The sequence below is a fragment of the Labrus bergylta genome, chromosome 9, assembly GCF_963930695.1.
Source record: "Labrus bergylta chromosome 9, fLabBer1.1, whole genome shotgun sequence".
Classification (NCBI taxonomy): domain Eukaryota; kingdom Metazoa; phylum Chordata; class Actinopteri; order Labriformes; family Labridae; genus Labrus; species Labrus bergylta.
This window is the reverse complement of record NC_089203.1, coordinates 15,561,623-15,575,823: the sequence shown is the minus strand read 5'-3', so window position 1 is coordinate 15,575,823 and position 14,201 is coordinate 15,561,623. Positions and strand designations below refer to the sequence as shown.

Below are 14,201 nucleotides of genomic sequence, written 5' to 3'. Positions count from 1 at the left end.
CTCCCTGTGTCTTTCATCCCCGTCTCTGATCAGCTTCAGAGAGGCTCAAGGTGAACGAGTCTTTTTACACCATCTCCATGAAGCTTCAGTGTCTCAATCTCTTTCATCTTGTTCATCCATCCTTCATCTTTCCTCTCTCGCGTGACGGATCTTTTCCAAAAATAAAACCCTCTATTTTTACTGTGTTACTCAGCTTTTCTGTAATGGATCTCTTTTCTGTCTCCACTCCAGAATTTACCACCCGCCATAAATTATAGATGAGAGGGACAGAGAGATGGGCCAAAAAAGCAGAAAGAAGTGATTAACGGAAACCTCATCAGAAACTCGAGAGAAGGCAAGCTATACATTAAACCCTATAAGAAGTACACACTATAGGGGGAGAGATGTTTAATTCAGGTAAACAGGAGACGCGGAGCGAGATAAAGTAGGAGAGGTAGAGATGGAGGGAGATTTTGAGGGGACGCAAAAAAAATAGGGGGAAGAGCTGAAAACACCTGCTGACATGTCTGTTTTTGACGACTTAAGACAGATGAATAGGAAGCTATTTCTCTCAAAGAAAGTTGCTGCTTTTTTAAAGATTTTTTTGCTAGACGTGAAGTTTTAGTTGAATTCATTTCTTTAGATAAAAGCTTCAAAGCTATCTGCCTCTTTTATGAGTTCATGTTTACACGCGTGTGAACATTCACGTCTAAAAATAGAGATCACTCGTGAAGCGCTCACCTGTGTGTGCTCAGCCATGCTCGCTAGATGAGATTATACATGCAGCAAAACATTGAAGTGATGCTTTGTAGATAAAAAAAAAAAGTCTTTCATCATCACCCAGCGGCTGACTTTAATGTATCACTCCCTCTCTTTGCTTCTCTCTCCTCTCTGACCTGTGCACCTTGGGGGGGGGGGGGGGGAATCCAATTTGTGTTACAAAAAAGGCTCCAAATTTGACAGAGGGGGGAGGACAGGGGATTTAGGGAGGATAGATTGAGTTTGAAGAGAAGATGGATTACTGCCGGAGGAGAGTGATGGAGATGAGAAAGACTCGAGGTTTGGAGAAGCATGAAATAAAGACAAGAGGGGAAAAGATGATGAAATGATGAAAGAGTCTAGGAACACATGTCAAAAACACGTATTTAAGCTGAGCAGTGTTCACCTGTGATGAAGGAAACAAAGGTGAAAGACAGAGAGGAAAAGGATGAGCGAGAGAGAGAGAGAGAGAGAGAGAGAGAGAGAGAGAGAGGGGTCGCTGTGTCACAGGTAGATAACGTGAGAGAGGTGAAGTTCAGGAGGTATAAAGTGTCGCCTAAAGGACCAGGAGATAGAGAGTGGGGGCAGAGGAACTCAATCCCAGCGCCAAAACAACAGCTGATGATAAAACCTCCTCACCTGCACTCACAGAGACACATATGGACAGCAGCACAGAGAAACAGTGAGAGAAACGACAGGAGGGAATATAGAGACAGAGGAGGAACTCAAAGAATATTTCTTTGGATTCTTTTTTTTACAGGGAAACCTGAGGCTATTTATTATTTTACTTTTACCTGGGACAACTGAAATCCTTACCCCATCAAAGAGCTGATTTTTTTTAAGCAAATTCTATCTGAAATTTAAGAAATCTTATGATCTGTAGCAGACTTTGGTTACGGTTTTTAAACACAAAAGAAGAAGAAACTAAGAACTAGAGCAGAAGAGAGGAGAGCAGGGAAAAGGCAAACAGAAGGTGAGGGAGGGGGAGGAAGAACGAGGGAGAGAAAGAGAGAGAGAGTGTGTGAGTGTGTGTGTGTGTGTGTGTGTGTGTGTTTTTGTGTGTGAGCCTGTGACTACGAGATGTTCATGATCATTCGGGAGACGTCCGCCGCAGGAGGCGGTGCTGCAACCATGAGTGTGCCATCGGAGAGGAGTGCAAAACAGGTGCGTGATTATGGCTGTCTATTTATTTTCAGAACTATGTAAGTCCAGTATGAGTGTGTTCACTGTTTTCATGTGTGTAATGATTTCTCTTTCTTCTCCTTATAAACACTTTTTTTTACTGCTTTTCAGTGTGGTTATAAACATGTTTATGCTCTTCATGATGCCTTGAATCAGATTGGTGTGAATACGTTTGTGTTGCAACAAATTCAGTAAAAAAAAAAAAAAAAAAAAAAAGGTAATTTTAAGATGATAATTTTCAGGAAATCAAATGTAAATATACAGTATATCACTAATTAAAAAAGAAATAATCCTCCCATATTTGGTGCATCTGTAAGTTTTCAGCTTACTAAGAAGATGCTCTTTATTTAAAGAGGAAACTCTCCTGTGTCTGAGACAAAGCTCAAACAATGTATTTCTGTTATGTGTTCAGTCAAAAGTTGACATAATGGGGCTGGATTAAAATAAATGATCTGTTTGTCTATATAGCATCTTTCAGCTTAGCTTCGTGATAAAAGACTAAACTCAATAAGCCTGAACGCTATGAGAAAAATCTGCAGTATGCAATTACATCATTCAATAATGTGATGACAAAATGCAATCTTCTGCATGTCCTCCATATTAAGTGTAAGCAACATGTCTCTACTTAATATAAAATCATTTGCAATTCTTCATCACCACTAATTAACACCTATTAATCAGAGGTTAGCTCAAGGCTAGCTGGAGCTTAGTCTAAATGGCAAGATGGCATGAAAGCCCGGCTAATACAGTACACCCGGGGCTCCATCTGAAGGGGTTTAATCAAGCATTTTTTTTTTAGAAAGCATGGCATGTATTCATTTAGTAATTTAATTCCACTGCCTTGTTTTGAAGGCAGTATTATGCATTGTGTTAATTGAGCATGTTTTGTTTTTTTCACTAATGATGAAAAACTGTGTTTTTTTGTGCTGCTTCCAAAAATTCCCGACGTAATACATCAAAAATGAGGTTTTCGCGTCAGGGGGGTGAACAGAGATTTCCCGAGTCTCCAACTCTTTACTCCCCTCCTCAGGTGCAGGCTGCCATCAAGAAGAAGGTGGAGAAGCAGAAGAAGCGATCCATCGACCTAGGAACCGCAGACGTTCAGATCACTGCACCTCTCCCTCCTCACCTTCAAAGGCCGGCGATGATGGCAGCAGAAGCCGGGGCTGAGGGGGCTGAGGAGAGTGAGGAGCTGGAGCGGACTCTGGAGGAGATGATGGAGGGACCACCGAGGAGAGAGAACGAGAAAGAGGAGGCTGAGGCTGTCGACCTGCTGCCCATAGTGGACTCTGTGTTTGGACAGGTAGGAGCCATCTGCTGCTGTGTGTGTGTGTGTGACCCAATGAGTTCCTCCTTGTGGTTTGTGTGTTTGTGGGTGTGTGTGTCAGTCTGTGTGTGTATCATGTGCTCCTGCATGAAGTTATCCGGGCTATTGAATGTCCCAGCGATGCCCTTACTGAAACCCTAAGCCTCTAATTCAAATTAAAAGCCTGGCTTCACTCAGATTTTGTAAGTAGCCGTCTCTCCTTCGACCCTTGACCCCATAGTGCAAAAGATCACAAAGCTGCAGGTCAACACAATTTTACCCATTTCGCCCTTTAAAAAAAAAAAAAAAAAAAAAAACTCAAATCCTTCTGCAAATGGCAATGTGAGCCGAAAAGGACTAGTGGCTAAACCTAAGGATGCAGATAGCGTGTGTTTTAGAGGCTTAAAACTCCTTTACTTTGGGAGACATCATGAGTGTAATCCGCAACGGATACGGCCATCGTCAGCCACAGATCTGACTCGATCTCAGCATCCCATCGCTATCATGGTAAGCAGTGACACACGACACAGCTCAGTGCGTTACAGCATCTGTCGCGGTCAGACATGTGGGATCATGGTGTGAGAAAGTGCCGGCTTTGTGTGAGAGTGTGTATGAAATTTCAAACAAAAAAGGATTACTTTAAAGTTAAAGCCTCTCTTGCCTCCTGCTTCGGACCTCAGCATGGCTTGTGATCAAGGATTTTTTTCTGATATGACAGAAGAAAATAACCTGATCCCATCAGCACACACTGAACACTTTTGTTCCTGAGGTTAAAACAGGAACAAAAGAACAGAATTATTTAAATCAAGAGAAAAATGTGATGTCAGTGATGATGCATATGATCTAAATTAAGAGAAGGGCGACTGAGTATGTGGGAGTGAGGACATACTTTTTGATTAACCTACAAAACATGAAACATAATTAATACAAATCTTCTCCTAACATATATGTATAATAAATATGATAAATAGAACTCAGCCTTGACCAACTATGACATTAAATATTTCTTACATTTTCATGCATCAGTGCTGACAGTGTTATATACATCCTCATCCCCTCCGTCCTCACTGTCTAGTCTGTCTCCTCTTTTGTTTCATTGATTGACAGCTGTCGTTAGTGGACACCAGCACATCTGACACCAGATCAGTTCATGATACGTCTGTTTGTTACAGAGGGCTGAGTCTCCAACAAAGAGCAGAGTCACTTGACCCGAGCGCTACCCATCTCAATCCCTTACACACCAACAAAAACACATGATTGTGTGTCTGGTGTGAAAATAAACCTAGAACCGCTTGTGTCAGTCGTTCGATGCTGTACCCTGGAGACAAGCAGTTAAAAGGTATTCAAAACAGATCTAAATAGGCCAGCAAACAAACAAACACACACGCACACACATACACACACTCAACACACAGCAGCATCTCATGTGCATGATAAATTGAGACAGCTAATAGTGGAGAATCAGCCTGGTAATTAATCAGGCTTAATGGTATTGGATGTGTCTTGGTTTATTAATGCAGCTGCTGGTGTCAGTTCTGTTGAAGTTGGATTGAGTTATGAGAGTAGACTAAACTTTTGATGATTTTACTGGTTGGATTCTTATGTATAGGAATGTGTTGGGCTGTTATATGTTGGTTTGTTCTGTTGGACTAAAAGTGGTTCAGTATTAAAAAACAAAACAAGGGTTTTTTACCTTTTCAGTGTTGAAGATGTGCTGATGAAACTTGTGCGTAAGAATAAGCAACGAGCAAATACTAAGAACATAGATGCACCTTGCACCTGAAGCTTTTTTTTTTTACACCACATTTGTCACCACAATCCTAACTGGGGAAAAAAACAACAACTCAAGTGTAGTTTTTTTTTGACCTTGTTTGTTACTTTACACTTCAGATGTACCTCCGTTACATAAGACTGTTCTGTTTCACACACCAAAAATACTTAAACATGCACAGACTGTGGAAATGTGGCTTCGGTGAAGGAAATGCAAGCAGACTGTAAGCATCATGTGGTCAGACCAATATTTGCAGGGAAACGCATGCACACAAGATTTTAATAACCCTTTCTGGACGATTTGAAGGTGCATGTGTGCAAATAATAACCAGATATAAAGACAACACTTTTTCCTTGAAGATGTGATGTATGATTCTTTACTTGTGCTACCATGTCATTTGTGGAGCTAATCATCTTCTAAAAGAAAGGAAGAACTCTGTTTGGTCTGTTTTATTGGCCAGGACATGATATTGTGTTATTTACAGCAAAATATATTAAAGCATTTTCAAGGTAGATGTTTGTTACGAATGAGTGATTAGTTAAAATAGTAGTCGTATTTTACCCAATCAATAGCCCTCATACTGGTCTTCATGCCCTCTGGATCCCTCTTAGAGTGTTTCAGACCCAAACTGTTTCTACTTAGGGTCTTTTTCAGACTTAAGATTTAATTTACAGTCTTCGCTCTTAAGCTGCACATCACTCATCTAGACCTTCCCCTGAGCTCTGCCTAAAATAGAACAGAAGTTGTATAATTACTTCACTGCAGCAGCTGTCAGATGGTTATTACTGTAGATCCGTCCTAAAGCGGCCTCTAGTGGTGACATAGGCCAACGATCAGGGATGTCACATTTATGTTTTGAGTTTGGACCACACAATAAATGTGTCTTATGAGAGGGCCATAATAAAAGTCTCATAAAACGCGACACAAATATTTTCGTATGTAAGGCCCTGCACGCTGTTTATTTATTGTCGTGTTTTATTTATTATGTTCCTTTATTATCACTTGTCACTGGGCCGCTCACGTTTTTTTGTAATAAGGGACAACTTTTGCTGAATGTATATAAAATTGGACACAGACACACACACACACACACACACACACACACACACACACACACACACACACAAGCGGTGCTGCATTTGGTTGCACTATAATAAGCAGTGAAAACTTCTTATGGAGAGATTTCTGACAGATGCTTACCCGACCACTTAGCATTGCACTCATCTCATTTTAATGTATTTTGATATATCATCATTTTAGTAAGCTTGTCCAAACTAGCTCCAGGGAGTTATAAGTCGAGTTCTTCATGCGCTATTACTTCATCATAAGTCCATCCTGAGGCCTGATCAGAGTCTGTTTCATAAGCTCTCAGTTGCTCCAGTATCTAAGCTCATCGGTTAAAGGATTTGGTACGTTTTAAACTTTGTAGCATTTAAGCTTTCTCTGAAAATATATTTCAAACTCAGAGCTCAAGAGATCAACTCTTACCTTTTTTAGGAATAAGAGAGGACTTGTTGTAGCTTTGATAATCACACGTTTGGTAGTTTACTAGTTGATCTGTGACAAAGCTTTTTCAACTCTGAAGGGATCACCATAAATAAAAAAAAGTGTGGGACAGGAACATCTTTCTTTCAAACCAGATATTTTTTTTAAACTCTATTTTACCCTCTAATTTTATGGTTTATCATATGGTTGGTGACATAATAATAATAATAATAATATTTCTTATAATAATAAAGTACTTTCAGTCAAAGTGCTGTAATAAACCACAGTTTAATCTACAATATTTGTTCTCTAAATGTTTTGTTTGAACTTTTTTCCTTCCATCTTGTCTATAAATAGTCATTTTTAATGCTTTGCTAAAAAAATGTCAAAGTTAAGTTGCAGCAGATACATAAAAAGTGGTGGTTAAAATAACATAGTAGAGACTTATCTCTGACAAAATGTCCATTGTAGATAAAGACGATAAAAACTGTTTCAGATTAAAACCCAATATATTGAGATTTGTAGTTCAGTTTAACCTGCTTACTTCTGTTTGATGAGGTCTAGGTTATTTATTTATTCATTAATGTAGGGTTCATCACATTCTCTCTCATATTTTCTTCTCTGTCGTTACTGTGTCACTTCCTCTTTTCGTAAGGTCGATCCTTTTGTAGGGATTAATCCCCATCTGTTTACATGGCCTTAATTCTCACTTTAAAAATCTTCACACTGTAGAGGAATTTGTTTGAATGCTCTTGCAACATGTGGACAACTGAGGGAGGGAGGAGAGAGCAAGCAACTCCAAAAGAGGGTGTGAGAGAGAGAGGGGGGGGGGATTGAAAACGTTTGAGTGTGAGGAGGAGCAAATAGTGTTGCTGCTGTTGCTTTGAAGAAACAAACAAGAGAGCTGCATTGGAGAGTTCATTTGGGTTTTACTGTTTTATTTGCTGCGTTGTAGCCTTTGGATGACATAGAGATGGGTGGAGTCATTAGGGGTTGCTCAAGCATGGATTAGAGCAGTTTTTTTCATCTGTGCAGCATCAGACGTGATGGCTGATTACAAGCATGGGACACAGAGAGATATCAGAGCTCCAATCTGAGCCCGACCCCTGAGACGTCCAAAGTGAAGAGAGCAGGGGAAGAAGTGGACGAAGAGATAAAAACTCAAAAATAAGATCTGAAATACAGAAAGAGAAAAGTGAAGGAATATATTTGGGAAGCTGGAGGAGACCGACAGGGTGAGATTGCTAGTTGACCAGGGCAGTCTGCGGGTAATGGGCAACTGCACCAAACCATCAATGAAAAACAAAATGAAGGTAAGCCTGCTGTGTCTCATATTGCTAAGACTGGAGCTTGACGCATCCGTTTTACTGTCTTGCATTAGAGTGAATTAGAGTAAGTAACTACTTATTTGTAAGAAAATAATAGTAAAAGAGACCACTGGGTTTTTGCAGCTTTTTGACTACCTGCCTTTATACTTAAACTTTCAAGAGTTGCTAAAATAAGAACTGTTTGTTCTTAACTAGCCAACAGATCTTTTTGTATTGTAGTTGCAAGAAAAAATACTAAATTCATTTAAATCAATAACACACTTTGTATCCTCTTACTTTAAGAGTACTTACTGTCAGTCCTTAACATGAACAATATTAAGAAGAAGAGACTGCAGCCATGTTTTCATCCGCATTCTAACTCATGTTTGTGTGAAAATAATGGCTTTATGATGTTCCTAGAAAGAAATAATAGTGTTCAAGAGTGAAGAAATCGGTCATACATACACTGTATGGCTGTGGTTGAATAACAGTCTGGTCTGCCTCTGAAGGGGGTCATCGATGGGCCCCTCAGGGGTAAGATGAGGGCAGGGGGCCAGGAGAGTCTGCAGCCGGAGGAAGAAGAGGATCAGGACATGGAGGAAAAGCCGTACAGGGAAACTTTCGGTGCGCTGGTGAAGAACTGCAACATGCTGCACAACATTGCGGGGCCGGCTTGCGTCTTCCTTAAAGAGGGCTTTTCACTAACACTCGTATGTAACGTCACATCAGAAACGTGAACCCTGTGCCCTCACGCAACTTCTTCCACTTGTGCTGATTCATTCTCATCCTCACCGTGGCTGACCCTCCTGCTCACCACCCAACCAGCTGTGTAATCCCATCGCCATCCATTACAATCAAAACTGCTGGCAACACACATGCTCCACGGAATCGATCTCTCAATTCTAATGGAAATTATTGACTGGCTTTTGGGGAGCTTACACTAAAATGTGCGTCACAGAGTGATGTGAGGTAAAGGCTGAACAGAAAGAGTGACGGGCTGACATTGGGCCCCAGAGGAGGCCCCTGATGGCTCCAGGTTCTCTCTAAAGCAATAAAACTGGATCCAATTTATGCCATCCCATTCTGCTTTCTAGCACAATAAGACTAAATGGAAATGATTTGTAGGTGGTCCTGTAGTTTACTTTAAGCATGGCAGAGTGTCAACCGTTTCTTTCATGCAATAAAAAAAGACAGCGCCATTTGCTTAGTTCTAGTCCGCCAAATTTTCAAACATTTTCTTCTTGCTTCTTTCTTTTTTTTTTATCTGTATCTGTCTCTAAGTGGCTACCTGTCATCACAAGTGTAGCAGTATCAATAGAAGACCAAGCATGCAGCTGGGACAGGAGTACCAGGTTTTCGTGGTCTATTTTTTTTTTTTTTTACTAATTAGTGTTGTTAAATCCATTGTTTTAAACTTAGAGGAAGTCTATTCATTTTGTAATTTGGTTCAAACATATGCATTTAGTTTGTTGTGTGATAAAACGAGGCAGAGGAACATAAAAGTAAATGAACGATGAAGGATCTGAGAGGATTAGTCCCGTGTTTTTCTCATTGTAAAGCTCTTTGTGAAACATCCTCAACACTGAACCCTCCACTGGTGGTGAGTTTGTGCGGACTTGCGTGAGAACTAGAGTGCTATGTGCAAGATCGAACACGGAAATATATATGTACACATGTGTGTCTGAACAATGTATACAAGGGTCTCCCGACTAACTAAACTAAATCTCATAATCTCCAGATGTTTGTTGCCTGGTAACTTCCCACAATTAATCTGGAGATTCCTGGTGGTTTAATGTTAAATGAAATGTCCTTTATGGCCGTATGATAATGCAACACATTTTAATCCTTATAAAAACAGTTTTCATTTCTAGATGCACTGGGCTTGTCTCTAAATACAGCTTACTGAAGAGCTACATTACATTTGTTAGTTATGTTACTTTATAGATGGCTCTAACAATGCATGAGCTCAGTTTTGAGGCAATGTAAGAGGATAGTTTAAACTGTGTACATCTCATTCAATCAATCCGTACTGTTGAACCACATCAGGTCCAAATCCATTCATTATTTCTCTCATTTTCTTCATTTTGTTTATAACGTGTTTCCCTATTCAGTTGTTGTCTTGTACCCTCAAGTACTTTGAATACAAGTTAGATTTGTGTGTGTGTCTGTGTGTTTGTGTGTTTGTTTGTATCTTAAAGGTTTAGAAATGTAAAGAAATGTGAAGCTAATATGTGTCTCTACGTCCTCTGACAGGACAGAGAGCTGAGACCAGAGGAGATTGACGGTAAGGTGTTTTTCTCTACAACAAACATCCAGCACGTCAAACACATCAGCTGACTGAGAAACACTGACGTGTGTCTTTGATCGTGTTTCTGTCAGAGCTCCGTGAGGCGTTTTTGGAGTTCGACAGGAACAAAAAAGGCTACATCAGTCATAAAGATCTCGGGGAGTGCATGAGGACCATGGGATACATGCCGACAGAGATGGAGCTCATCGAACTGAGCCAGCAGATCGGTGAGTGGAACAACAGCCTAGAACATGTGATAGAATAGGATAGAATCAAATAGAATAAACAGAAACAGAACAAAAAATGCAATAGAAAAAGACAAAAGGAAAATAGGATGAGATCAAATCTGATACATTTTTGAATGGCACAACAAACGGGAACATCTGAGATTACAGAACAGTGTTCAATAGAGCAAACCATAATAGGACAGAATAAGAACAAAGCAGGTACAAATACGAAAAGAATCAAATGGAAAACAGAATGTAAACAGGAATAGAGAAAATAACTGGAAGACAAAATGAACAACAGGCTGGAATAAAATATAGCAGAACAAGAAAGAGACAGGAAGAGAAACAGAGACCAGAACAAGATAAGTGAATTACAAAAGAGTGGAAAAGGAAACATTAAAAAATCTAAATGTAATAATGAAAAACAGGAGAGTAACAAAATTAATAGCATGAAATAGAACAGAATAGAACATGCCAGGGCCCACAGTTAGGAACAGACCACATAGAAAAGAAAAGAACATAATAATGACTACAAGCACAGTCGGAACACAACAATGAAATAGACCGACTAGTTTGCTGAATAAATGTGCAAGCGGTAATTGTCAAATACATTTCTTGGAAAGGGTTATGAGAGTGAGTGATGAGATGAGAGAGGAACAGACATGACCCGTCACTTCTCTGTTTGCAGGTGGAGGGAAATTGGACTTTGAGGATTTTGTGGAGCTGATGGGACCAAAGATGTTGGCAGAGACAGCCGACATGATCGGAGTCAAGGAACTACGAGACGCATTCAAAGAGGTCAGGATATGCAGACTGATACTAGAGGCTGAATGTTGTTAGCTATAACACTCGATTCTAACTGATCAAAGTCATGTGTAAATTTGACCACTATTAATTGCTGCATTGCAAAATTTGCTTGGATGAAGCGATCAATGGTGTGATTATTGTCGTTCATGCTGTTAAAGGAAAACATATGTGCTCCTAAAAGGATCACTTAATGTGATTGATAAAGAAACAAGAGTTTAGAAAGATACTTAAAATACCTTTGCGCTAAAGATAGTAAACATCTTCACATGTCCCTCATACATTGAGGGGTAACAGCTCTTGACGTGTTGTAAAAGAGCCACATTTAAAAAATACTGTGTCTATCTTCATCAAGGTTCAAATAACGACCATAGCTGGAGTTTTTCCTAATTACCACTTTTCACAACAGACAATTCTGACATGTCACAGCAAGAAAATCACCAGTGTTGTAGAGACCGTTTATGACTACTTTCCACTCAGGGGAGCTGGTTCTATGGCCCTGGTATCATTCATGCTGGAACAGCTTAAAAGAAGCTGAGTCATCGTTTATTTCATTCGAGCAGCATTTGTCTTGCTGTGACAAGTCAGAACGCCTGCTGTGGAAAAAGTGAAGTGGGACCTGCAGGCAGGACAGAAATTGTGCCATTCAGAAATAACATGGTGTAATAAAAAAAAAAAAAATGCTGCTAGAACAATAAGTCACAAATGTTACATATTTAATCAGAGAGATTCAAGTTCAAGATGGATAAAACTTTGATGGGAAAGAATCATTTTTGCTGTGTTCATAAATGCTTTCTGGGTGTTGCTGTTAGGTTGATAAAACTTGGATATGTCAGGTTGTGGACATGTCATGTTATCAAAGTCAAAAGGGGAGCAGGCATGAAAAAAAAGAACCATTCAACTGCTCTGACAGATGCATCTGACGCTGTCGCGCTCAGAAAGATTTCCATCGGAACCGCTTCAGGTCAGCTCGATCAAATAGATTTATTTGAGGCGAGTTAAAGCTCCAATGAAGCATTATGTAAACCACAAAGGTGGCGGTCTTTGATGTGGGAAAAAGATAATCTTGCAAACCAGAACATTTGATATTAAATCTTTTCTAGTTAAGCTTTTTGTACTAGTTATTGTGCTTATGGCTCTACAACTGTCTGTAACAGTTCAGTAAAAATAAACTAATATGAGAAGGCCAAAAAAAAAACATTTTGGATATTAGTTACAAATAATGTTCTTATAATGTTATTTCAGGGGTGCTGAAATGTAACCCTAAAAAGGGTCTAACATTGCAGATGGTATCAGATAGAATGAGAGGCCTGATGTAGATAAGATGATTGGTTGTGTCATCAGCAGAGGTAACTATGGTGCTGAAGTAAAATATGAAGAATTTGAAAAATGTCTTTTGAGACCCTCTAGTGGCGGTACAAAGAATGACACTGTGACTGCCTTTCAAACAAACTTTTGTATGTTTCCTATTGATGTATAGCACAAGGAATTATTACATTTATGCGTGAGTCTTAACATCTGTCCTCTCTGTGTCCAGTTTGACTCTAATGGGGATGGTCAGATCAGTTTGACTGAGCTGCGTGAAGCAATGAAGAAGCTCATGGGAGAACAAGTGACCAACAGAGAGATCAACGAGATTCTTCGAGACGTTGACCTCAACGGAGATGGTCTGGTGGACTTCGAGGGTGAGAGAAATTGTCTTTGTCGACATTGGATCTCTGAGGAGATGAAAGTAGTCCTTTTTCTTCTAACACTTTTCTTTTGTCTTTTCAGAGTTTGTGCGGATGATGTCTCGCTGAAAGGTCCACCTACGTTACAGATCAACAAAGAAACTGTGCAGCTACTGGACTTGTGACCACACTACATCGTAGTGAATGTTATTCATCTGCTCTTAAGAGCATGTATCTGGAAATTATATTTTTCATATTTTATAAAGAAAAACAAATTAATACGTTTGAATAGACAATAGCACCCTGCCTATGACTGACACAAATATTCACATCTGAACTTAGGGTGCTGCATTAATATTTATTATTTAAACTTCGGTAAAACATATCGAAAGCTTCATAGACAACATTTATGACTCTGTTTTTAGAAGTATTTTTATGTATCAATGGTTGCCCTTTCAGTGGAAAATCTTGTTTCTAAACTGTTAAATTCTTTTTCTAATAAAATAAATGAACAAAATGTGATGTTTGGGAAAATTACTCTTAGATAGTTAGAGATGTAAAAATGGGGAGAACCTTTTTTTTAAGACTGAGAAGGCCAAGGCCCCATCCCTGGGTCAAGGCCCCATCCTTGGGACTATTCCAATAAAACATATTTGATTATTGCCCTATTATACTGTACAATGCCAATTGTCTCAATTCAAAATATGAAAATGAAGAATCAAAATTTATTTTAAGGCATGTTTTGCTGGCTTTGAAATTCACCATCAAGGCAGCTGACATATCCTCAATGAAAAAACAGAATATGCAGCCACCTATAGACAATGTGCTCAAGTGCTTCTAGGAAGATTTCATGAATAAAGAGCATGTTGATTGTGAATAAGAAGGGGGGGGAATGTTGGTCTAAACACAGGGATTAAGGTCTTCTCATTTATGTACCGCCTTTAATCTCAGTGTCTTGATGCTCACAATCATCAACAATATTTCCTGACAACATACATTTCTTCCATATTTTAGGTCATTAGGGACGAGTGTGTCACAAGGAGGCTTTTCAGCAGAAGGGCCTTGAGTATTTAAAGGGAAATTTGTAAAACTGAGCAAGAAAAAAGTAAACAATACTTACATGGTATGTGTAACTTGTTGACCTAGTCAGTGTGCAGTAGTTGTTTCATTGATAATTGATGACGGTCCAAGTGATTCTCGCACAGATTCATCACTATAATGACAAAATAAAATGTATAGCCTACCTTCATGTAACATTAATTCACATGAGATCCTATCCTATAATAGTATTATAATCTTGTTTTTATCACTTTAATACAACTTTGAGAGAGCTCAAACAGAAGAGTGAGAGTAAAGGAGCATGTCATTACGCACATATGAGGAGGAAAAAAAATACAAAATCTCAAACGATCATCTGTCCTAAT

General features: G+C 39.3%; 1 protein-coding gene across 3 annotated transcripts; it reads left to right on the top strand.

The window, feature by feature from the left end:
- The first annotated feature begins 1,279 nt into the window (after positions 1 to 1,279).
- Positions 1,280 to 13,294, top strand: cabp2b (calcium binding protein 2b). 3 transcript variants are annotated; one of them, XM_020645854.3, is made up of 7 exons: positions 1,280 to 1,902; positions 2,951 to 3,223; positions 10,043 to 10,073; positions 10,169 to 10,303; positions 10,992 to 11,101; positions 12,645 to 12,792; positions 12,881 to 13,294. In XM_020645854.3, exons 1-7 carry the CDS (start codon positions 1,819 to 1,821, stop codon positions 12,904 to 12,906), a joined length of 807 nt encoding a protein of 268 aa, XP_020501510.1. In that variant the 5' UTR covers positions 1,280 to 1,818; the 3' UTR covers positions 12,907 to 13,294. The 3 variants fall into 3 exon arrangements, with proteins under 3 accessions (XP_020501510.1, XP_065815198.1, XP_065815199.1); XM_065959126.1 differs by lacking the exons at positions 1,280 to 1,902; positions 2,951 to 3,223 and adding exons at positions 7,339 to 7,795; positions 8,299 to 8,499; XM_065959127.1 differs by lacking the exons at positions 1,280 to 1,902; positions 2,951 to 3,223 and adding an exon at positions 7,349 to 7,795.
- Positions 13,295 to 14,201: the final 907 nt, after the last annotated feature.

Excerpts from the sequence above, each read along its gene's own strand:
- cabp2b (XM_020645854.3), top strand. The coding sequence starts at position 1,819 with ATGTTCATGATCATTCGGGAGACGTCCGCCGCAGGAGGCGGTGCTGCA. Across the intron at positions 10,074-10,168 it reads GAGACCAGAGGAGATTGACG|AGCTCCGTGAGGCGTTTTTG; the intron begins GTAAGGTGTTTT and ends TGTTTCTGTCAG. Across the intron at positions 10,304-10,991 it reads CGAACTGAGCCAGCAGATCG|GTGGAGGGAAATTGGACTTT; the intron begins GTGAGTGGAACA and ends CTCTGTTTGCAG.